Source organism: Gracilinanus agilis, chromosome 6 (assembly GCF_016433145.1).
Source record: "Gracilinanus agilis isolate LMUSP501 chromosome 6, AgileGrace, whole genome shotgun sequence".
Lineage (NCBI taxonomy): Eukaryota > Metazoa > Chordata > Mammalia > Didelphimorphia > Didelphidae > Gracilinanus > Gracilinanus agilis.
Window position 1 is genome coordinate 21,628,775 of NC_058135.1, and position 26,662 is coordinate 21,655,436.

At 33.2% G+C, this 26,662-nt stretch overlaps 1 protein-coding gene across 1 annotated transcript in view; it reads left to right on the forward strand.

Moving 5' to 3' along the window:
- The window catches only part of GRID2 (glutamate ionotropic receptor delta type subunit 2), a 1,498,284-nt gene that overhangs the window by 865,126 nt on the left and 606,496 nt on the right, over positions 1-26,662 (forward strand). The window contains exon 8 of the mRNA XM_044681588.1: positions 963-1,082. Coding sequence (XP_044537523.1) covers positions 963-1,082 — 120 coding nt within the window. The remainder of the gene's footprint in view (positions 1-962; positions 1,083-26,662) is intronic.

Below are 26,662 nucleotides of genomic sequence, written 5' to 3' on the forward strand. Positions count from 1 at the left end.
ATGACCAAATAAATTGCACTGTGTGGCTGTTGCAGAGTAGAACTGCCTAAAAAAAATAATGAATATGAAATATTCAGGGAAACTTCGGCAGATCTGTATGGCAAAATCAGTAAAAAAATTCATTTTATACAATAACCACAATAAATAAAAATTGAAACACATTGAAATATATCAAAACCTTGATCAATTTGGTAATAAATTGGATCTTGAGTAATCTATTGAAATACCATACCTTCCTTTTTCCTGGAAAAGAAATGATAAATTCTAGATTCAAAATTGAAAATGTGAGGGCATATGTGGCCAGTGTATTGATTTGTTTTACTTAATTATATGTTGTTATGGACTAGAATTATAGGTAGCAAAGTGGATGGATCACTGGACTTGGAGTCAAGAAGATCTGAGTTAAAATCTTACCCAAATACTGTGTGACCGTGAGCAAGACACTTCACGTGTGTCTAATTCACTTACCTCATCTATAAAATTAGGATAACAATAGTCCCTATTTTCCAGGGTTGTTATGAGGCTGAAATAAGATAATATTTGTAAGCACTTTGCAAACCTATATAAATGCTAGCTATAACAATAATAATAATTGTTATTATTATTACTGGGCCAAGAGTGGTGAAAATGTGGGGTATAATTGAAACAAAACAATGATATTTATTTCATATAAAAATCTTATATGACAGTATAATATATAAACATACAAGTTTTCCATAGTCCTGCATATACATATGATATCAGTTTTCAAATGTAGGTAAATATTGTTAACAAAGTATAAATTAATCAAAAAAGTACCAATAATATAACATCTTAATTTTTAAGATTAAAATCTATAAATTTAACCATTCAATTCTTTTATCTGCCTTGTTGTTTCATAGTTGGCAGCTTAGAAAACTCTTTGAATATTATTTATTTCACTGATTTATGAAATTTCACTCTAATGTTTTCCTTTCCCTCAGGGAGGAGTAAGTGGATTGACTGGTGATTTAGAATTTGGAGAAAATGGTGTCAATCCCAATGTACATTTTGAAATTCTGGGAACCAACTATGGAGAAGATCTTGGTAGAGGTGTCCGTAAGGTAAGGCCAGAAATTGCTAAATATGATTTTATTGAACACTAACTCCAGCTTTGCTTAATGTTTTTCTGTGTGATATGAGTGCAGAACTTTGTGTAGTTTTTATAAAGACCTACATGATGGAGAGAAAAGACAGAATCAAGTATTTATAAACTGTGATATTCTTACCATATATTCTCACCTGCAAGATTATATAGTTTATTTAAAACACAAATTTAGTTAGGAGACTCAGAAGCTAGTAGTTGTCTCAGTGGAAAAGATCTTTCTTTCATTTCATATTCTCTTTCCTTTATAAAATAAAATCTATTTTGTGTTACAATATTATATTTCTTCTAGTGTGTCTTTTATAGTATATAGAAGATTGAAATGATTTCCCAAATAAATTTCATAAAATGAGAGTGAGTTTATTCCAAATTATTTTATTACAGTTTTTAGCTTCTCTATTTGTCATGCAATAAATAGAAAATAGTCTGAAAGAAATGAATCTTTTTCATATTATATATTATAGGTTTCAAGTAAAAAGAAGTAAATTCTATTTTCAATAGAAAATGTGTTATGAAATGATTTTATAAAGAAGAAATGTAACCTCTTCCCAAGGGACTTAATTTTTCTGTTATACATGCATATGTATATATATCACAAAATTCAAATGCAACTGAATGACATGAAATGAAGTAATTGAAACATAAAGTGTTTTAAAGTTTGCAAAGCACTTTGCATATATTTTCTCTTGATTTAAGGCAATTTAAGGTACAAAGAGAAGTCATGACTATACATCTGTAATTGCACACATAAGACTTCTGCCTAAATTCTTAAGCAGTTGTCTCCTCAAAGTGTTGAGAGGTAAAATATAGACCCACTTACATGTAGGAACTATAAGGTTCACTTTCACCTTTAATTTGAGAGTAATGTTGTCCCAGGGAATTTTTTTATCTATCCCTGCATATTTTCTCCCATCATACTAGACATTTATTTTATTTGGCACCATTATCAATTAAATTTTAATAATCCACCTTATAAATAAAAGTTTTTTTGATTCTATAGGAATTTTGAAACTATGGCAATTGTACAATAAAATGAATATTTGTCTCTTGTAATATATGATGAGCTCTTCACTAATTGATTGAAAAGTAGATTTGAATATGTATTGGTGCTAAGCAGCAGAAAACAACAGATTCTATAAATATCAAAGAAATTGATTTCAAAGTGTTATGCCAGAAAATAAAACTTTATGAACAATACATTGCAACCAGTCAAGATGTGGAAAACAAGTCATAACTATCGGATAAATTTTAAGGAAAGATGAACTCTCATCTTCTAAATATGCTATCAGAATGCTGATCTAATGCTTCAAATATTAGAATAAATTTCAGACTCAAGAAATGAAAAAGAAAGATCATAATGTTGTAACAAGGATGATTTATTTTCTCATATTGAAAAATAACATTTTGTTGGGAAGTCTTTCAAATAAATTCCTTTGTCTCAAGATAGCCTTTCTATTCTGTGTTCCCTAAGTAACAATAGCAATGAGTTTTCTTTTAATAAGGGAACTTTTATCAGAAGAATGAAATTGTTTTAAAATAATTTTAAATTTTTCTTACTTTTAATTTATAAAATTTATTTTTTAGGTGGGCACTATTTTAAATTAACTTCAGTTGGCTTAAAATTTGTATTCAGAATTGTTTTTAATGTTTTTGAGATCTTTATATGTATTTACAGATGGATGGATCCATTTGAAAGGAATATTATATCTTCTAAGACATTTATTAACATATGTAGAACATTTTGAGAGACTCAAAGAGAACACTATTGAATTTTTTCTGGACTGCAAGTGTATGATTATTAAATACGTAATGCTTTTTCAGAAAAAGTATACAAACCTGAGTATGGCTTAGCCCTTGTTTGTCAGTGTTCGCAAGAAGAGTGGTCTTCCTACTGATGAACTGTCAAGTTGTCAATGCTTAGCCCTATGCCAATAGCTAAATGTACACTATGCCCGAAGGTTTATCACCTTGAGCAGGGACACTGTCAACTTTCATAAACCAAATAGGACTTTGTCTGATTAGGACCTGAATGTCAGACTGACAAACTCTTCAGGGCCCCAGCTGTGTTGAACCAAGCTCAACTCAGCAATGAATAAGTAGAGATCTTATTTTCTTCAGTTTATTTATTTATTTTTTAAAACCCTTACCTTCTGGCGTAGTATCATTTCTAAGACGGAAGAGTGGCAAGGATGAGGCAATTGGGATTAAATGGTTTATCCAGGGTCACAAATCAAGGGAGTGTCTCAGGCCAGATTTTGGAATCAAAGTCCTCCTGAAAACAGACCTGGTATTCTATCTGCTATACTGTGTAACTGCACTTTCTTCAGTTTATTTTTGGGAGTGAGTATGTGGGGGAAAATATCTTGATTTTCATTATTCTTGGGAAATAGTTCTTTTGGAGTTAAATGATTTTTACTTTTTTGAGAGAAGGGAAGGCTTGTAGCAATAAAAAAATATAGCTCACTTAAGGACTCAGTTTCAATATGTGTCAGACCAAATCTAAGCAATTAGATGAATTCTATTTCTCCTTAAATATTTTGAGGTTCTTTTATACTTGTATTGTGCTTTGATGTCCAGTTAAATTCAGAAGCCTTTGGAATATGTTTTCTTCCACTAGAAAGCCCTTCCCTCTAATTAATTTAAATTAAAATTTTAAAATTATTTGTTTTTTTGTTATATTAAAATAGCCAATTAATGCCCTCCCCCTGTGTGTTAAAGAAACCATAATTTGATAAAAAGATATATATGTGTGTATATATAAAACTATGTCTTTTTTACTTATCAGTTCTTTCTTTAAATGTGGACATATACAAGTCATTCATCAAACAATATTTCTGTTGCTCCATAAAATCTTCATTTGATTTCTGCTGGTTTTATTCTTTATTTTTCCCCTCTAAGTATTGCTTTAACTATTTTGTGAAAAGTGAGGATAAAGGTAGAAAGCATAATCCAAGAATGACAAGCAGTTTGTACAAATACATAGAGATAATAGATGTTCATTTAGCTCTTTCCATTTTTTCCAAAATTAACTTGTTTGTTATTTATCATAGCAAAATAGTATTCCATCACATTCATACACCACAATTTGTTTACCAATTCCTCAATTGATGGATAACCCTGCAGTTTCCAGTTTCTTGCCACCACAAAGAGAACTGCTATGAATATTCTAGAACATAGAAGTTCTTTTCCTTTTTCCCTTGGGAAACAAATCTAATAGTGGTATTGCTCGGTCAAAAGGTATACATAGTTTTTTAACTCTGAGCTTAATTCCACGTTGGCATTGAAACTTATTGAATCAGTTCACAATTCCAGTAGTGATTAGTGTCTCCATTTTCCCATATCTCCTCCAACATTTGTCACTTCAACCTTTTATCACTTTAGCCAATTTAGTTGCTTTTTTTTAAGTGCCTTGCCAATGTGCTAGCATATTGTTTTTTAAAGGTGCTTTCTAGTAATAAAGCTGCTTAAAATTTCATTTGGGTTCATTTCTTTTGAAAATTTTCATTCATGCCTTTTTTACATACCTGTCAGCACTTAATACCTCTATCATAACAAGGAAAAAGAGTTAAGCAATGCTAAACAATTCAATGACCAGATCTGTAATCTTATTTTTCCCTTTAGAAAGATAAACATATACATATTTGAAAACAGTCCCTATATTACTAAATATGACATACCAGGATTAGAGAATTTTCTGCATAAAATAACATAGTTATTTGATCTCTTTTTCAATTCATATAAATTATATAGGTTTCCTCATGTCAACCTAGTCATGAATCTTAGGTATAAATAAAATAGTCATAATGTATTTTAATATATTATTTTGACTTTTTAGTAAACATTTTATTTAATATTTTATTATTATTCTACAGTTTTCTTTGCTAATTCCTTCAATTGTTTGGATATTTTTAATACTTATTTCAGAATTTATTCAGCTACCTTCTTTCTCAGTTTTGGTGACTATGAAATATGTTTAAGAAAATTTATATAGATAGACATTTATATGATTATGTAGTCTTATGTAGTTATCTAGACAAGAAGACTTGGTCTTCATATTTTTCAACATTTTCATATACTGGATTTATAATTTCTTGACATTATAACAGTTTCTTTTAATTTTTTATTCTATTTTTTGTAAAATTTTACATTTTGTTTTTATTTTCTTTTTAAAAATTTATCGTGGGAGCACCTGGGGAACTCAGTGGATTGAGAGCCAGGCTTAGAGACAGGAGGTCCTGGGTTCAAATTTGGCCTCAGACACTATCTAGATGTGTGACCCTGGACAAGTCACTTTATTCCCTTTGCCTAGCCCTTACCACCCTTCTGACTTGGAACCAATACATAATATGAAGGCAAGGGTTTAAAAAAAATAATTATCTCAATAGTCATTTTCTTTTCAGTTTTGTCTTCCCTTTTTAGTTTTCTGAATTTTTGTTATATAATTTTAAGGATTCTTATTTATTGACTTTCTATTTTTTAGTTGGATTCTTGATTCATTAGTTTTGCTTTCTCTCTTTTGTTTACCCCAGAGGTCAATCAATAAACATTTGTTTATATGCCTTCAGCGTGCCAGGTCTTGTGCTAGTCACTGGTGACGCAAAGAAGATAAATCCATTTTTTGTCCTCAAAGAATTACCTATAATTTTCCCCTCTAAGTATTGCTTTAACTATTTTGTGAAAAGTGAGGATAAAGGTAGAAAGCATAATCCAAGAATGACAAGCAGCTTGTGTAAATACATAGAGATAGTAGATGTTCATTTTCTTATAGAGAACAACAAGAACTCCAGTCTGGCAGGATAACAAGAGTATTTTTCTATTGGACAGGGGAGAAATAACATAAGCCTACACAATTTGGTTGGAAGCAGATGGTTCAGGGCTTTGAATGCCAAGCAGAGGAGTTTGAATTTAGGAAACCACTGAAGATTCTTGAATTCAAGAGTAACATAGACAAGCATGCTTTAGAATGCTTATTTCAGCATCTCTCTGTGGACAGTGAATCAAAGTAGGGGGAGACGATGTCAGAATGGGAATTATATGAAGTGATAAGCATTCATATGCCAGGCAGTCTACATTGCAAATATTATCTCATTTGATTCTTACAGCTTCAGATAAAAGGTATACCCTCCTTCCTAAGTGTGAATAGACTCTTAGACTTCATCATATTCTTTCTTGTCTTCTTTGTCTATACTCTCTTAATCATCTTAAAAATCGGTTCCCCTGGCAGTTCTCCTATTCACATGCTTCCTACAGATATGTGCTCCCCTTCCCTCCCCTCACTCGTGCCCATTCTCCCATAGACTGCACTTCTACAATCCAATCAATTCCACCATTGCTCCTGGAAGGAATATGTTGCCCTATTTCCCAATTCCTAGATCTTTCCAGACAAACTACCTCTTCCTAGACACTTCTCTCCTATGTGTGTTGTCTTACCTACAAATTTACAATTTTTGACATCAAAGCCTGTCTTTGTTTTTGCCTTCCTATCCATAGCAAAGAGTCCATGATAAGTGCTTAATAAATTCTTTTTTCATTCATTCTGGTGGGGTTTTCTTTTACTCTTTTGAGGTGATGTAGTTTAGAAGCAACTTTTCACTTTGCTATTTTGCCAGAAGTCCGCAAGTAAAATTTATAAACTGGTTTGGGAGCCTGCACCCTTCCACATAAATGAAATGATCCCTATTCCATTATGATAGCATTATAGACTCATAGATGAGAAATAAAAGAGACCTTAAGGAGCATCTTGTCTAGTGTTTCTTGACCTTGTGTGTATGACATCTTTTTCAGACTGAATAACGATTTTTTTTAACATTTGTAAAATAGAATACGTGAGATTCTAATCTCACGTATTCTATTTTACATTTCATTTTAATGAAAAATGGCTACATTAAAATATGGTTGTTTTATATATGTGATTGTTTTAGGTGTTTTTCAGTCATATCAGACTCTTTGTAACTTCTTTTGGGGTTGTCATAGCAAAGATAGTAGAGTGATTTGCCATTTCCTTCCACCCTCATTTTACAAATGAGGAAACTGAGATAAACAGGGCGAAATCATTTACCCAGGGTTGTACAGGTGGTTAAGTGTCTGAGGCTACATTTGAACTCAGGCATATGTGTACGCATGTGCATGGATATGTATAAATATATTTTATATCACATATGTATATATGTATATGAGGGTATATAGAAAATTATATATTGACTTGCTTTATATTTTATCTGATGTCATAAGTTTTTGAACTAGGATTATTTGACTGCCTTCATTTTCTTCTAATAAGGGAACCCTTTCTCAGCAGATTGAAAATTATGATCATTCTTTTGGGAAGCAATAACAGTTTTTCCCTTGCTTGAATTATTGAAATTATAAAAGCAAAGCAGGAACACTGACGTGATGTCTGCATTTTCACCCTTGAATCAAACCCTGCGTCATCCGGTAATTACATAGTAGAAGCTCCGTCTCTGCATTTTTGTGAAGTTATTGCTATTCACTTATTGCTAATAAACACTGTGATTCAGCATGAAAATCTCACACTGGGCAATTAATGAGGTTGGGTTTTATCATTTTAAAAAAGCCAAGGAAAGAAGGCCATAAAAAGCAGATTAAAGCAAGATTTGTCACTTTTCCCCTCCTTAGGAGGACAATAATATTATTTGTCATAAACATGATTTCTTACTAAAATTACGAAAGAAAACGATGTTCAAAGGTAGTTTAGTAGTTGACTATAGAGAATTCTAAGGACTATTTTAAAATTAATCTTTATTCAGGTATTGCCATAATAATGCTAATGTGCAACCTAGTTCTATGATGTCAGAAAAATCTTAATGTGTTGTTTTCTTTTTGGTCAGCAGTAGGCTTAGAGATAGTGGACATTTTTGGCAACAACAATAATTAAAATGATTTATCCCCCTGAACAATCATCCTTTGGAAATTAAACAAAGAATAATCACGGTAGGAGAGCAACCCATTCCAGAACCACTTCTGTAAGAATTGTTTCAATTATAATATGATGATGAAGGCAACAATAACATATATATGCATCCGTGTGTGCATGTGTGTGTAACCAAATAGTCACACATATCAATCAACAGGTACTTATTAAATAAGTCTGGCACTGCACCAGACACTGTGCAAGGTATTAGGGATATAAGAGAAAAGACAGAAATAATACACTCTCACAAGAAGGTTAAATTCTAATGAGGGAGAACATATTCTAAAATATTTCACTTTCATTTTCACAACCACCTTGTGATATAGATAGGACTTCCATTTTAGAAATGAATAACCTGAAATTCAGAGAAGCTAAATGATTTTAATTTCCAGACTACTGCTCTTTTCAGTCCACAGGCAATTTTTCTTAGAAAGATCTTTTACTCCCTTTCACTCAGGTGGGATAGAGAACTTGTGAGATAATAGAAAATTACTTAGTATGTTTTACATATTCTTCAATAGTGCATAACTTTATGCTCAACTCTTTTCCACACCTACTAATGAATTTTTTCTGTTACAGAAAAGAAATTTGTCTGGAGCTATGAATTTATTTGTTTTAGAAATATAACTAAGGTTATTGTTGTAATCACTGGTAAATAACAAAGTCATTCCTGCATCAAATGAAATTGTTTTCACACTAAAATCAAAGATCTGAAATGGAATCAGTTAGTTTCTAGGGCTATATGTTATCCAGTGATTAAAAAACTTATTAACATTAATATTATATTAGCTTTGAGTTAAAAGCAAATAACTTAGCAATAAGGAACTGCCAATGATCAAGGCTTAGCAAGAGATGGGATGTTCTGTAAATGTTGACAGTTTTCAAATGTAAAAAACAGGCACAATAGTTGGAGACACCTATATCTATGTATTGCATTTCATTAAAAATATTTAAACATTTGTTACAATGTAAATCATAATCCATTTACAGAAATGGGGTTATTTTCAGATCATATGTGAATCGCCAGAGAGATCCAGGTTCAGTAAAATACCTTTATTATTAGGCCATTGAGAACTAATACATCTAGTCACAAGGTCCTCTGAGAAAATCCAATAATGCAACAATTTTGATGGTGACCATAGTCTGAAGGAATCAATTTTGTAATTTTTGTTTCAATACTAAAGTAGTGGGAACTTTGCTGCCTAGGTTGACTGACAGTATTTTGGGGTGTCTGACTATCTGAATACCTAGACTAGATTATGGAAAATGACAGCTCACAAGTTTCTGTGGGTGGAGAATATTTGCTTTCTTTTTCTTTTTGATATTGCAGGGTTTGTTTCTTGGCATGCAGTGTTAACTAAATATTATTGTAGAGTCACTTATCTCTCTCCCAACACTGACTTCTTTTCTATTTTGGATAAGTTTTACTCATTTAAAAAATCCTTCCCTTTCTGCTTTATTTCAGAAATGTAATGAATTGGGAATTCGGTGTAAAGTGTGTAAAATTGGGAATTAGAAGTTTTCAGGCCAAATCTGTGCCTTTCCTGTTAGTTCCTATATTAATCATTTAACTTCTCTGGACCTCCGTTTCTTTAATTGAATAATGAAAAGATTGAGTTGGATGACCTTGAAGATTCCTTTCATCTTTTAATCTGTGGGGTTTTTTTTTACCCTGGGTTTTCATTGTTTACTAAATTACTGGACCCAGGGGTTGAGGATGCAAAAATGAAAAATGACAATGACTCGCAGCCCTTGATGAGATTACAATCTAGATTTCTGCCCTAGGAAAACCTAAGAAGGGAGAGGTGACATCAGGTTTGGGAATCAGAAAAGACTTTATAGAGAGGTAGGGCTTTTGAGGGAGAGTAGAATACCAGCAGCTGGGGCTGAAGAGGGAATGCATGATTATTGGTCTACAAAGGATGAAAATGAAGCAAGATGTCTAGATACATTTTAATATCTGAATTGCTCTGCTTTACCCCTTCAGCTAGAGCTAAGGATGGTCCCATTCTTAATCTCCTATTTCCTACAAATCCCACCTTCACAAACCTTCTTCTGTTTTGAACTCCTTGAGGACAAGGACTGTTTTCACCTTTTTGTATACCCTGAACATATCACAATGTCTAAGTACACATAGTAAGCCTTTAACTAAAGCTCATGGACTTTACTGGACAATCCAGAATCTTAAATTTTCTTTATTGGACAACAAACTCCCATCCATTACAAGAAAAATTGCTATAAATATTTTTGTTCAAGTAGATCCTTTTCTCACATTTTTAACCTCTTTGGGATACAGATCTAAAAGTGGTATTTCTGTGTCAAAATTTCTGTACAGTTTTATGGCCTTTTATCATTCCAAATTGCTCCCCAGAATCACTTCACAGACACAACAGCCCTGTATTAGTCTAATTTCCCCTCATCCTCTCCAACATTTATAAATTTTCAATTAAGGAAATAAATCTTTTTAGGTAGTTTGATATGTATGAGGTGTGTAACAGTGTGGACTGAATTTAGCAAAGGGAGCTAAGTAAAGCATACATACAGCTTTGGAACTTGGAGCAGCCCCAGGAAGAGGCTAGAGGTTCAGAATGTGAAGGAGGGGTCAGAAGAAGAAGAGCTTCAACTGTCACTTCACTCCTGTTCAAGCTCTGGATGTGGAGGGCTGGGGGGGGGGTGGATCAAGGGAGGTGGGAATGGTGGATTTGGAGAGAATCCGGTTCTTCTGTACCTCTATATTTGAGACTTAGTGGAGATCACAACTGCCATCATTCATTTCTGCAAGCTTCCTTTACCAACAAAGAAGACATTGAACAGCAGTTCTCCATTTTGGCCAGAGAGCTGGGACTCCTGGGGGAGCAGGCTCGAAGGGGGAGTCCCTTCCATGATCCTGCTTGATTCATTTATCCCTGTTACTGCCCTTCGTGTTAGGTTATTGAATAGTGATTAGGAGATTGTAGGGGGTGAGGGACAAGTACTGAGATCAAGTATCAAAAGAGATCCAGTGCTGCCTACCCCAGGGGAAAGTTCATAGTTGTTAGTGAAGTCTATCCCTTTTACCCTCATTCCTGATTCCCCATATCTTTTCCCTTCTCTGAACCCCAAATACCTGATCTTCATAATAAATCCCTGTTCAGCTATATTAGTTACATTGATTAGAGTTTGGAGTAGGTAACTTGAGGCAGGGTGGTATTCATTGGGTGGCTGAAGGGAGGTTTTAGAAACTGGACTCCATCTTGAGGAAAAAACATTTGGGAAGTGCTTGGGGGAGGTTTGTCAAGATTTTAGTAGCTCTGAACATTGGCCAGAAGTCATTTAGGATTCAAGCTATTCTTAACATCTCTATCTCCCTTCTAGTTTGGGGAGCCATCATCCAAATTATACCCTCAAAAGTCTTTCTGGTAGGGAGGGGGGATTAAACAACTTTGGCTCAGGTGTTCCAGACAAGTGGGGGCCATTAGATCACACCCCCACTATCTGATAAATCCCTTCCTAGAGGTGGCATAATTGCATTTCTCCAATTAATAGTGATTTGGAGTTTTTTTCATATAACTAAAGATTGTTTTAATTTCTTCATCGAGAATTACTGTTCATATCTTTTGACCATTTGTCAACTGGAGAAAACTATAAATTCTTCTAAATTTTATTCAGTTCTTTATACATTTGAGAAATGAGGCCTTTGTCAGAAACACTTGCTATAAATTTTTTTCCCATTTTGTTCTTTGCTTTTAAATCTTGATTGCATTGATTGTGTAAATACATTTTTTTAATTTATGGTAGTCAAAATTATCCATTTTAATATCTCATAATGTTCTCAGTGTCTTGTTTGAATGTAAATTCTTCCTTTATCCATGGATCTGAGAGGTAAACTATTCTGTACTCCTCTATTTGTTTATGGTATTTAAGCTTTCATTTCTTTTTTTTTCCCCTTTTTTAAAATTTAGAATATTTTTACATGGTTACATGATTCTTGATTCTCCCCTCCTCCTGCTCTTTACTCTCCTGTCCTGAATCCAACAAGCAGTTCCACTGGGTTATACATGTATCACTGTTCAAAACCTATTTCCGTGTTATTCATATATACAGTAGTATGATTCTTTAATATCAAAACCCCAATCATATACTATATCAGATTACATAATCGATCACATATTTTTCTAATGCATTTCCATTCCCACAGTTCTTTCTCTGGATGTGGACAGCATTCTTTCTCACAAGTTCCCCTGATTTGTCCTGCCAATAGAAAAGTCCATTACATTCAATTGTGCCACAGTGTTTCAGTTTCTGTGTATAATGTTTTCCTGGTTCTGCTCCTTTCACTCTGAATCAATTCCTGGAGGTCTTTCCAGTTCACATGGAATTCCTCCAGTTCATTATTCCTTTTAGTACAATAGTATTCCATCACCATTAGATACCACAATTTGTTCAGCCATTCCCCAATCAATGGACAACCCCTCATTTTCCAATTTTTTGCCACCACAAAGAGTGCAACTATAAATATTTTTGTACAAGTTTTTTTTCCTTATTATCTCTTTGATCATCCTTCATTTCTAAATCATTTCGACTACCTAGGTGCTGTGAGTTGTTGATAGTTGCCTAGTTTCTTCCATACTCTTTTCCAGTTTTCCCAGCAATTTTTTTTTTAAATAATGAGTTCTTCTTCCAAAAACTTAGCTCTTTGGGCTTGTCAAAAAATAGTTGAGTATCTAATCTATTCCATTTGTATACTATTCTATTTCTTAGCCAGTACCAGATGGTTTTGATAGATGCTATTTTATAGTATATTTTGAAATCTGTCAGAGTAAGCCACCTTCCTTCATATTTTTCTCCATTAATTCCCTTGATATTCTACACCTTTTGTTCTCTCAGATGAAGTTTATTATTTTTCTATGTCTATGAAATATTTTTTAGGGTAATTTAGTGTGGCACTGAACAAGTAAGTTAATTTAGGTGGAATTGTCATTTTCATTGTATTGATGGGGACTATCCATGAGCAAATAGTGGTTTTCCAATTATTTAGATCTGACTTTATTTGAGGGAAAAGCATTTTATAGTTGTGTTCACATAGTTCTAGGGTTTGTCCTGGAGGTAGATTTCCAGGTATTTTATATTGTCCGTGGTTATTTTACATGGAATTTCCCTTTCTCTTGTTCTTGGGTTTCATTGATAGTGTAGAGAAATACTGACGACTTATGTGAGTTTATTTTATATTTTGCTAGTTTGCTAATGTTCTTAATTGTTTAGTCTTTCAGTTGATTCTCTAGAATTCTCTAAGTATGTCATCATATCACCCACAAAGAATAACGGTTTCATTACCTCATTGCCTATTCTAATTCCTATGACTTCTCTTATTGCTTTGGCTAACATTTCTAGTACATTATTAAATAATAGTTATAGGCATTCTTGCTTTACTCCTGATGTTATTGGGTAGGCTTCCAGCTTATTCCCATTTTATATGATGCTTTCTGATGGTTTTAAATAGATTCTATTTCTCATTTTGATGAATATTCTATTTACTATAATGTTCTATACTGTTTTTTACATTTACTCTGTGTTTTTTTAGGAAGCTGTTTTCTTCAGTAATTTTTTTCTTCTAAATTCACTTTTGGAAATTTTCTAATACTTCATTTTGGGCTTGACATCCTATCACATTTTCCTTCAAGTCTTCTCACATTCTCAATTTTGTATTGATGTTCTGCCACTTCAGGATTAATTTTGTGATATTTTTGTTCTTCAGTGGTCATTTGGAGGTGCACAATGAGTATTTTTTAGTCCACAATCTTTGCAACTAGAAGTCAGCTCTCCCACCTAACATATTTCCAGTGGCTGAATTGGTTTTACCAGTTTGTCTTCCATTTTCTAATCAATGATCCACCTTGATGTCAAGCTAATTCTTGACTTTTTTAATTATTTTTTTTTCAATTGCACATAACTTTTTTTTAACATCTTAAGATCTCAGGTACCAAATTATCTCTCTTCCTTCCTCCCTCTTTTCTTCCTTTATCTCTCTCACCTCTAAAAATATCAAGCAATTTTACATAGGTTATACAAGAGCAATCATGCAAAACATTTTCATATTAGTCATGTTATGAAAGAAAACACAGACAAAAAACAAGAAAAATGAGGTGAAAAAAATTGCTTTTGGTCTTCATTCAGACTCCATAAGTTCTTTCTCTAGAGTTCTTTCACGAGTCCTTCAGAATTGACTTAACTCATTATGCTGCTCAGAATAGCTAAGTCATTCACAGTTGTTCATCATGCAATATTGAATCAGTTCACAACTCCACCAACAGTGCATTAATGTCACAATTTTCCCACATCCCCTACAATGTTATTTTCTTTCCTGTCACATTATCCAAACTGATAAGAAGTGTTACCTCAGAGTTGCTTTATTTAATTTACATTTCTCTAATCAATAGTAAGTTTTTGTCCCAAATAAAGATTAAAATACCATTTTATTATAACTGACTCAGTTTCCATGAATAATAAATTACTTAGGCGTGACTTTATTTGTGTGAAAAATGTTTTGTAATTGTATTCATCCAAATTAATATTCTTAAAACATCAATATAACCATGTTTTCTCAAGTTTACTATCTCCCATTCATCTGTATAATCAAATACAAAGTCATATGTTTGGCATTTAAAAAAAAACATTGCAATCTAACTTCAATTTCTTTTCCTTGATTTATTGCATATTGTTTCCTCTTTTGAATATGCTGCTTTAGTCAAACTTTTCCCCATATATGACATTCCATCTCCCAGTCCTTTGCTTTTTTTTTTTTTTTATATTTTTAAACCCTTAACTTCTGTGTATTAGTTCCTTGGTGGAAGAGTGGTAAGGGTAGGCAATGGGGGTCAAGTGACTTGCCCAGGGTCACACAGCTGGGAAAGTGTCTGAGGCCAGATTTGAACCCAGGACCTCCCGTCTCTAGGCCTGGCTCTCAATTCACTGAGCTACCCAGCTGCCCCTAGTCCTTTGCTTTTGTATAAACTCTTACCCATGCTTAGAATGCACTTCTTCCTCCATTCCACTTCTTTTTCAAAGGAATGAGACTGAAACTTCTGTGAATTAAATAAATAAAGCTATTAACATATGTAAATATATGTATGTGTGTATCTGGAATCTTATATGTAGATTATCATACTGCTTCCCCTGATTACAAATAGCAGAAGATAAGCTTTTAAAAGACAGGAATTGTGTGCCTGGTACAAAGAAGAAACTTAAACATGCTTAATGAATTTGAAATTTTATGAAGATTTGAGCCATATCATAGAGAACTTTAAATGACAGCTTGCATTTTATCCATTCAGGAATATGAAAAAATTTTAAGCAAAAATGTGGTGTGACTAGAATGTTTACCTTAGGCTAATTTTTTGGACACTGCTCAGGATGGAGAAGAGGATGAGAGACAGTCAAGAAGAATTAGGGGCAAGGAGACCAGTCAGGTGGTAATAAACATCCAGATGAAATGTTTAATAAACATCCAGATGAAATGTTATGAGGTATCTTAAAAATTAAGTGGTAATAATCTAAGATAAAAGGAGAAATTGGGTATGGATGTACTTAAGACTTTGTTCAACTGGATATGGGAAGTGAGGGAAAGAAAAGAGCCAATATAATTCAAAACAATTTAAAATAAATGAGGAAACAAAATAATGATAATCTATTGAACTAGATATAATTGAATAATTTTGAAGCTATTATCTTATTAACTCTTACAACATCCATGTATAATTAGAAATTAATGTACATTATTGACAAGATATAGAAAATAAAGCTCATAAAATTAAAAATACAATGGCTAATCTGACTCAGATTAATTAAAAGATGGCTAATAAATAAATACTAATTTAGCATTCCAAGATACATTACATTGGAAAAACTGAAGGAAAGTCCCTTAAATGTTCACATTTCACTTCAAGTATAATTTGCAGTTTACTTTTTTTCAGCCATGTCTTATTCTGCATGAAGCCATGGAACCTAGCACCCAAGCTCTTCTGACCTCCATTATCTCCTGAAGTCTTTCCAAGCTCATGATCATTGCTGCCATGACACTATCCACCTAATATTCTTTTTTTTCTATTTGCTACATTCATTGCCTTGCCTTTATTTTTTTAAGATTTATTAATATTTTATTTTTTTAGAAAATTTTTTCTTGGTTACATGATTCTTGATTTTACTTTCCCCTTCACACACCCCCCCATATCCAATGCACATTTCCACTGGTTTTAACATGTGTGATCAATCAAGACTTATTTACATATTATTGATAGTTCCATTGTATGGTTGTTACTGCCTACATCCCCAACCATGTCTTCATCAACCCATGTGATCAAGTAGTTGTTTTTCTTCTGTATTTCCACTCCTGCAGTTCTTCCTCTGAATGAAGGTAGCATCTTTTCCATAAATTCCTCAGAATTGTCCTAGGTCATTGCATTGCTGCCAGTACAGGAGTCCATTACATTCAATTTTACCACAGTGTATCAGTCTCTGTGTACAAGGTTCTTCTGGCTTTGCACCTTTTACTCTGCATCAATTCCTGGAGGTCTTTCCAGTTCACCTGGAATTCCTCCAGTTTATTATTCCTTTGAGCACAATAGTATTCCATCACCAGCAGATACCACAATTTGTTCAGCCATTCCACAATTGAAGGGCATCCCTTTGTTTTCCAATTTTTTGCCACCACAAAAATCACGACTATAAATATTTTTGTGCAAGTCTGTTTATCTATGATCTCTTTGGGGTACAAACCCAGCAATGCTATGGCTGGATTGAAAGGCAGGCAGTCTTTTAGAGCTCTTTGGGCATAGTTCCAAATTGCCATCCAGAATAGTTGGATCAGTTCACAACTCCACCAGCAATGCATTAATGTCCCAATTTTGCCACATCCCCTCCAACATTCATTACTCTCCCCTTCTATCATTTTAGCCAGTCTGCTAGGTGTGAGGTGGTACCTCAGAGTTGTTTTGATTTGTATTTCTCTAATTATTAGAGATTTAGAACACTTTCTCATGTGCTTATTGATAGTTTTGATTTCTTTAACTGAAAATTGCCTATTCATGTCTCTTGCCCATTTATCAATTGGGGAATGGCTTGATTTTTTATACAATTGATATGGTTCCTTGCATATTTGAGTAATTAGACCCCTGTCAGAGTTTTTTGTTATAAAGATGTTGTTTCCCTTCTGATTTTGGTTACATTGTTTTTGTTTATGCAAAAACTTTTTAATTTCATATAATCAAAATTATTTTATATTTTGTAATTTTTTTGTAACACTTGCTTAGTTTTAAAATTTTCCCTTTCCCATAGATTTGACAGGTATACTATTCTATGTTCACCTAATTTTCTTATAGTTTCCTTCTTTATATTCAAGTCATTCACCCATTCTGAATTTATCTTGAGGTAGGGTGTGAGATGCTGATTTAAGCCTAATCTCCCTCATATTGTTTTCCAATTATTCCAACAGTTTTTGTCAAATAGTGGATTTTTGTCCCAGAAATTGGGCTCTTTGGGTTTATCATAAACAGTCTTGCTGACATGACTTACCCCAAGACTCTTCAACTGATACTCCCTTCTGTCTCTTAGCCAGTACCATATTTTTTTTTAATTTTTAAACCCTTAACTTCTGTGTATTGACTTATAGGTGGAAGATTGGTAAGGGTAGGCAATGGGGGTCAGGTGACTTGCCCAGGGTCACACAGCTGGGAAGTGTCTGAGGCCGGATTTGAACCTTGGACCTCCTGTCTCTAGGCCTGGCTCTCAATCCACTGAGCTACCCAGCTGCCCCCAGTACCATATTGTTTTGATGACCACTGTTTTATAGTATAGTTTAATATCTGGTACTGCTAGGCCACCTTCTTTCACATTTTTTTTCATTATTTTCCTTGATATTCTTGATCTTTTGTTATTCCAGATGAACTTTGTTATAGTTTTTTTCTAATTCAGTAAAAAAGTTTTTTGGTAGTTTGATAGGTATGGCACTAAACAGGTAAATTAATTTGGGTAGAATGGTCATTTTTATTATGTTAGCTCGTCCTACCCATGAGCAATCAATGTTTTTCCAATTGTTTAGATCTACTTTTAATTGTTTGGAAAGTGTTTTGTAGTTGTGTTCAAATAATTCCTGTGTTTGTTTTGGTAGATAGATTCCTAAGTATTTTATATTATATAGGGTGATTTTAAATGGTGTTTCTCTTTCTATCTCTTGCTGCTGTGATATCTTGGAAATATATAGAAATGCTGATGATTTTGTGTATTTATTTTGTATCCTGCCACTTTGCTAAAGTTGTTGATTATTTCTATTAGGTTTTTAGTTGATCTCCTTTTCTGATCTTAAACCAATTAGTTATTCAATATTCAGGGTTCAATACTAATTCTAACTGTTGCTTCTTGACCTATATATTAGTTCCTCAGGAGAAAAGTAAGATGATATGCTATTCTTATATATTTGAGGAGTTACCACGTTTTGTGGTGATTTATACAGTCAAAGGCTTTAATGTGGTTTGGCAACTTAGAGTCTAGTTCCTCTGCCTCTTTGAAAACCAGTCTGTTCTTTTGGTAATTCTCAGTTCACAAGCTCAGCTCACAAAAACTTTAGCATAACCCTACTGGCAGATGAAATGAATGCAATTAATTAATCATTTGGAATTGTCTTTCTTTAGGATTGGAATATGAACATACCTTCTGCAATCCATTCACCACTGCTGAGTTTTCCAAATTTACTGGCATAGTGAGTGTAGACTTTAACTTGAGTTAGTACCATTTAGTTACTATGAATATAGTTCACCAGGATTTCTTTTTATTTTATTCATAAGAAAGCTCTTTCTTCTAATTATAAATATATTATAGATATTTTAGGATGAACTAATTAAGGCATATTTGATATAATTAAAGAAATTTCATTAAATTCTGAGATAAAATTTTTAACTTTTCTTTATAAATTTGCTTATAACTACATATTTTTGTTTAATTAGTTGTCTTCTGAATACTGTCAGGGTTAAATTAGGAGTTCTGACAAAATAAGAGAGTAGTTTTTAATAACTTAAGTTTTAATGAGAAGATAGTAGAGTTGTAAATTAATATTATCCCTCTAAGCCAGAGAAAAGAAAACTTCTAGCAGCTTTAAACAATTAACAACTTAGTTTAATTAAAATAGAGATAGTAAAAGAATGTAGTAAAATCAATATAGTAAAGGAGGAAAATATAGCAAAGAGGTAGAGAAAGAAATTTCCGAATGTCATTATTAGTTATCCTGTATCTACCTTTAACTGCCTAAAACTACCTCTAATAACAAATACTCCATAAAGTTCCAACCCAATCCACCCAATCAAAATCAACCCAATCAGTGTTTAATCCAACCCCAATTAGGTCTGTCAACGAAGACCAACCACCTCACAAAAAGTTCAAGAAAGAAAAAAAATCTAACAGCCAAAACCGAAAGCCAAAAACCCCCAAAGCCAAAAAGCCACCTAAAGGCTAAAGCCCTCTCATTAAGCTCCAGTTCACCTTTTATATTCCAGCAACTAAACACCAATCACCAATCCAACACACAGCCAGCTTTCCCTCAACTCTCTGTCAGCAACAGACTTCCCCTTTTCACCAATTGATGCTGACTCCTTTTATATCCTCTTCTTACCTCACTTCCTGTCTCTCTGGTTTCCATTTCATTTTACTGTGGGCTGGTTAATCCCTACACATCTCTATGGTAAGAGAACCTCCAGGTCCCCCATTAAATTAGAGAAAAGGAATAAAGAATTCATTTTTATAGTCCTGATAGTAAACTAAATTGTGTAAACTTTTAGCTTTTAAATCATTGCAGGAATGCAAATTAGCTTTATTAAAAAAAACAAAAACAAGAAGACCTGTTCTTTGAGGATTATCTAAGTAAAAATTGTATATAGGCATATGATTTTGGTCTGGTTATACACTTTTTTCCCTTTCCTATAAAATATAAAACAGCAAACTACATGAAAAAACTAATTCACCCAGCATTATTTCTCAGTATCAACTTTTAATTCTTAGCATTTGGGGTGACAGCTGGCTATAAGCATCTGCATGTCTACATCAGTGTTGTGTACCCCAATTGACAATGAAACTTGCTAGTTCAAGCTGAGGCTGTGAGGATATTTATTACCATGAAAAATCACACCAGTGACAGGCAGGAAAAGGTGACAACAAAGCTACCTTGTGCCTCAGAAAGTGAGATAAATAAAGACCCACCCCATTTCAATGCCATATGCTATAGAAATTATGTTGACTTAAAATAACTTATATGTGTGGTTGAATCATTCACCAAAATGGACACAGGGTTGTTGTTTTTTTTTTATTAAAATGTCTTTCATCTTGAACTTTCAAGTAACATAAAATCATTTTACTATATCATTAAACTAAATGTAGTAACCAATAATTTAGAATACAAAACATATTTATTAAACATTTAGTCTTTGCACAGCATTATGCTAAGTATTACACAAGATTCAGAGGAAACTTTCGACTTAATGTTAGCCTTCAACAATACAATAGTTGGCAACATGAGACTTAGAATTAAAGATTTGGAAAAGATACTTAAAATTCCTAATATCAATTAAATGATTTCGTGGTTACAAAAGAAAGAAATCTAAGTTTAAGATAGAATAAGAAACCTTTTATGATGGATATCTGGTTTGAAAAAAGACCTTTAAGGCTTTCTTTAAAAATAGAGAGGCACTCCAGGCATCCTTATAGCATATGAATGAGCTGAGGATGTTGTTGGAACACTAAGTAAAGTCATTGGCAAAAACAAAAGACAAGACTTGTTTATGTGATAGAGCAAAATAGGGAAAATACAAAAATATTAAAGCTTTGACTTCCCTTTTAGGCAAAGATAACATCTCCTAGGTATTTAAGCAGGAAAATGACATAAAAAGTAAAAATTTATGAAGATTGATCCACTAGCAGAAAAAAGAATGGAACTGTTGTAGAAAAAAATTCCAAGCATCAAACAAGAGCATTATTATTGCAACTGTTGTATAATGATGATGTGCCTTGGGGAAAATTTTACAGAAAATAACTATTTAATAGGCCACTAAATAAAAATATGATGCCACAATGATCCCAAGATTTCAGGGTTGGGTGACTAGAAAAATGTGGCTTCTAATATCTGAAATAAGAACATGTATGTATTTAATACTAGAGAGTGGTGTTGATATTCATGAAAATCTCTTGGAAACAAATTCAATCATCTTTTTCAATAATTACTTCCTACTGAAATAGTTTTGTTCTATTTGAGGCAACATATGTGTCCCTGAACATGAGACAGAGAAAAACTTTGAAAGTGTCTTGATAGTTGACTTAGATTTGGTTCTGAGATGGCATATCTCAAATTAAAAACATTTGCTTTTAATAACATATCATACTCTGTTATTTCACCTCATATTTTATCATGTAATATTATTCTTTTCCATTCTTCTCTTTTTTAATTCAATACTAAGCTATCACAATTACAACTACATGGGGACCATGCTGTAATACAAGATTAATCACTTCTTTCAGTGGGATCCATTTAAATATTGAAAACAATTATCATGTTCCCCTCCTTCTGACCTCTGCCCAGTTAAATCTTTTCCACAGACTAAATATCCCTAATTCCTTTAACTAATTCACATTTGACATTAACTAGTGATTTCATCATCCCTTTGGCTCTCTTCTGGGTGTTCTCCAGCTTATTAGTGTCTTTCCTAAAATGTAGTGCTCCAAATTGAACTCAGTATTCCAGAGGTGATTTGGCCAAGGACAGAGATAAAATTCATCAAGATTGGGAAGACAGGTGGCAAAAATACAGATAAAGTAGGATATAAAATATATAGAAAAACATAAATTTCAAGGAATAAACCTTGAGTACCATACCAAATTTAGAGTCAGTGTTATTTATTTTAAGGTTCAGTGTTATTTAACAGAGCCTTCAAAATAAACTGGCTGAAGAAATGGAAGGAAAATCAGTATTTCTATCAAAGATCACACATTTCTGAGAGAAAGAATTTCTTTAATAATGAGATCAGTGGAACAGCTATATGGCTCAGTGGTATGAGAGCAAGTTCTAGAAATTCTTGGTTCAATTCTGACCTCAACACTTCCTAGCTGTGTGACCCTGGGCAAGTCACTTAATGCCATGGCCTTACTCTTTCTGCTCTTCTGCCTTGGAACCAATTCACAATATTGACTCTAAGCTAAATGCTAAACATTTTAAAAATGATGATAATAATGAGGTCACTAACAATCTTACATGGTACAGAAAGGTCAGAGAGAATGGGAAACAATAAAAATATATCAGGTTTTTCTTTTTTTTTTATTTCTCTATTAGTTATTTAGAAAGCCCTAGCTTCCTATGCCTCTTCTTATCTTCCTATCTTGCAATTCTTTATTGACATAAAACATGAATCCATATTTGAATGAATAACAGAACTTAATAAGTACTTACTAAATATAAAGTATAATTAAAGGATGGAGACAAGAACAAAAGCAAGTCATATCTTGCCCTCAAGAAGTTTATTATGACTTTAGAAAGAAATGGTGTCCAAGAGAGAGGAGTATGGTCTGGGAACCCATAAAGATGGTAAATGAAACAATAGGACAGTTAATTGTCTTTCTCTTTCTAGAGGTGAAGGTAGGAAGGATTTGATTACAATTTTCAGAGCAAAAGTTAGAAAAGGAGTTGGTACAGTTTTCTGAGAACTAAGGCTGAAAATGGCAATGCTGCAGATGTGGCTGCACAATACCAGAGTGCTAAACCTGCTTGCCTGCTGTATGACCCTTGGAAAGGAATGGTCAGAACCTCAGTTTTCTCATCTGTAAAATGCAAAGAGTTAACATTGCAAGATGAAAGTCACAGGGTTGTGAAACTCCAGTGATATAAAATGCTACATAAATAATAGTTGCTACTTATTAAATTTTACTTTTTGTTGCAATTACAATATAGCCCTTTTCTTGGAAAATCTCATGTTTCTCTCATTCTTTCTCAGCATGAGCTGAATCTTTAATATAATATAATTTGAAGACTGATGTTTCACTAGAGGAAGCAAGAGTTTAAACAGGATACTAGAGAAGAACAACAAAAATGATTTGAATTTGTAAAACAAGTCTTGTAAGTAAGAATTAAAGGATAATTTTAATTAAAAAGATGCAAAAGATAAAAAGTATAAAAGATAAAACTGAGGAGTGACAATTGTGTTCACACATGCAATAGGTTATTGCAAAAAAATATGATGCTTCTCATCTCTATCGAGAATAGAACGTGAGGGAATTAACCTAGAATTCAACCAACAAGACTTCCTGACGATAAATATGGTTTCATTTTGCAGGACTTATACATTCTCTGTGCATAGAGAATCTGTCAGATTCCTAGGACTTCACCAATACAAATACATAATTCCTATGTTTCTTGAGAAGGGATAAGGCTCTACTTATCTCATAGTAATTGGATATCTCATATGTTTAAAGCACCAAGCTGGGCATTTTTTATAAAAGATAAAAAGAACAATTTTGATTATATGATTCTAAGAAACTTTATTTAAACCCTTACATTCCATCTTAGAATCAATATTATATATTATTTCCCAAACAGAGAATTGGTAAGGCCAGTCCTAGGCAATAGGAATTAAGTGACTTGCCTGCCGTCATATTGCTAGTAAGTACCTAAAGCTAAATTTGAACTCAAGACCTCCTATCTTTAGATCTGGCTCTCATTCCATTGAGCCACCTAGCTGACTCCTTTAAGAAACTTTTGCACAAACAAAATTAATGATCCTAAGATAAGAAGGGAATCAGTCAATATCTGTACATATAATGTATGTGAATAAAACAATAGAAATGAACAAACAATTCTCAAAAGACCTGCAAATTATTAATAACCATATAAAATGATATTCCAAATCAATTATTAGAGAAGTGCAAATCCTGACTTTTTGTTTCACACTTTGTAAATTAGTAAAAAGGAAAAAAGATGGGTATAATCAATGCTGAATGAGGTAGTGGGGAAATAGGTACACATACATTGTTGGTGGAGCTGTGAATCAATATAACCATAGTGGAAAGTAATTTGAAATTGTGGGCAGCTAGGTAATACAATGGATAGAGTGGCGGGCCTGAAATCAGAAAACTCCTCTTCCTGAGTTCAAATCTCGTCTCTGTCACTATGTGACCCTGAGCAAATCTACCTCAATCCTGTCTACCTCCGTTTTCTCATCTATAAAATGAGATGAAGAAGGAAATGGCAAAGCATTCCAGCATCTTTGCCAAGAAAACCCCAAATGAAAATCACAGAGACAGACACAACTGAACAATAACAAAGTATTAATTCCCTTTGACATAGAGATGGCCATACTTTCCTTTAACTCTATAGAGGTCATTATTGGAAGAAAATTTGCAGATACAATGAAGTATTTTTAGTAGCATTTTTTTTTGTGACAACAAAGAATTAGAAACAAAATAGATGCTTTTAGAAAGGATAAATAAGCTGTGCTGAATGATGATTATGATGAATACCAAGAAGCATGTAAAGATTATACAATCTGATGCAGAATGAAGTAAGCAGAGCTAAGAAAACAATATAGTGACGAAAACAATGTAAGTAGAAAGAATATACCCAAAACAATCAAAAGTGAAGGTTTCAAAATGACAAACAACAAACATGACTCTCAAAGGAAAAATTATAAACTTACCTCATTCCTTTGCAGAGATGAAAGGACTACAGTTGTGGCAAATCACACATATTTTCATACTTTCTTGATGTGGTCACCAATAATGCCAAATATTCTTCTTTTTCCTTAGAAAATATTATTATATTGGGTGACTCTTTAGTAGGGGGATATGGGAAGATATTTGTTTGATGTAAAAAGATATCAATAAAATTTTATTATTATAAAAGAAATTCTATTATAAACAAAAGAAAGACCTGAATAAATGGTGAGCTATTAAAGAATGGAGGTAAAAATTGGAAATCATCCTCTTATCCTGGTCTCAACTCCTATTGGTGTGGTAGTTGGAGGATTTAAAAGTATTAATCAAATGAGATAATATATGTAAAAAGCATTTTGCTCAATACCTGGCACATAGTTGATGCTGTATAAATGTTTATCCCCCCTTTTCCCAGCCCTTCTAGACTTAAAGTATGCTAAGTTCATTACATCAAAGTGGATGAACAGCAGATGTAACCTTAGGAATGTTACAAATACAAAAACTATCTGAAAGACACCAAGAAATTAACAGCACAACAAAATTATTTGTGAATCAAAAATATATGAATAAGTTTTAAAATATAAGTTCCTAAAACATTTTCTTTGGTATAACTTGATGAATATTATAGCTTGAAAATTATTTAATTTACTCCAAATTCTTCTATCTGTCAGTGGGGTTGGGCCCTCCACTTAAAATTCAAATAAGCCAATTGGATTTTCAGGTAGTGTTTTCTTAAAATTTAAGTATAGGAACATTTTTATGATGTTTTTCATGTCTTTATAATATAACTCTTAGATATAGTATCAAATAATTTCAAATTTCCCATAGCCATGAAACTACATATTTGAAAAATATCTTTATAGAGACTAAAATTATATATGCTTATCTAATAAAATTACTACTAGATTATTTAAGTATTTTTCTTTTTAGTTTTGATATGCATGTTCATAGTCTCTGTTTAATAATTAATTAGTATCATAATTATGCTTCATTGTGATTTCTGTAAGATTAGGGGTCAGATGGCAATGTAACCCCAGTCCCAGATCAGAGGAGAAGCAGGTAAACTTGACTGGATGGGAGTGGCAAGAGCCTGTGGAGCACTTCTTCACCTCCCCCCACCCTGCAAGCAGTTGGAAATCAGTTAACAGAACACACTCAGAGCTAGTTATGGAGGTTATTCAAGCTTGGTAAATTCTGGGCCAAGATGTTAAGTAGATAAGGACTAAACCCCTTGTGATGATAACTTTCTTTGTTTGAATTACTCTTTCACAGGATGGAAATATATGAGGCTAAAGTCTACAGATCAGACCACAGGCTGTAGGACAGAGACAGCTGGTGCTCCAGCTAGGATGTATTACTTGGCTTGGTGAAAGGAAGGTAATAACTATGACCCCAAGTTAACTGGATACCAGCTCTATTTTTCACAAACTAAGTGAATTTAATGATTTCAGGGAACAGGAGAAGGGAATCAGTTTAAGGAAAGAGGAGAGAAGGTAATCTGGCTAAAACTGTTAACTGCAGGCTAACAACACATTCCCCTAGAAGGGGGGAATGTATATTAAATGGCTGAACTTCTATCTAAGCCCCTAAATAATCTTCCTTCTAAAACCTAAACTGCTAAACTGAAGGTAGATTGTGATTTTACTTGAAGGTCTATCTTTAAGGTTAGCTATCTGAGTAAGGTAGCCCCTGGCTGTCAGTGACTGAATGTCTCAGCCCCAGAGCTACACAGAGTGTGTGTGCCCAGAGCCAAGAGCCAAGAGTCCGGACCCTTGCAAGAGGGGTGACCTGGCTTTTATACCAGGACTCCAACTGCCTTTAACTGCCCCCTCCCTTGGAGTTCTGGGGGGCACTATGGAATTCTGTGATGCAGCTTGAACCCCTCTCAGAAACATGGATGA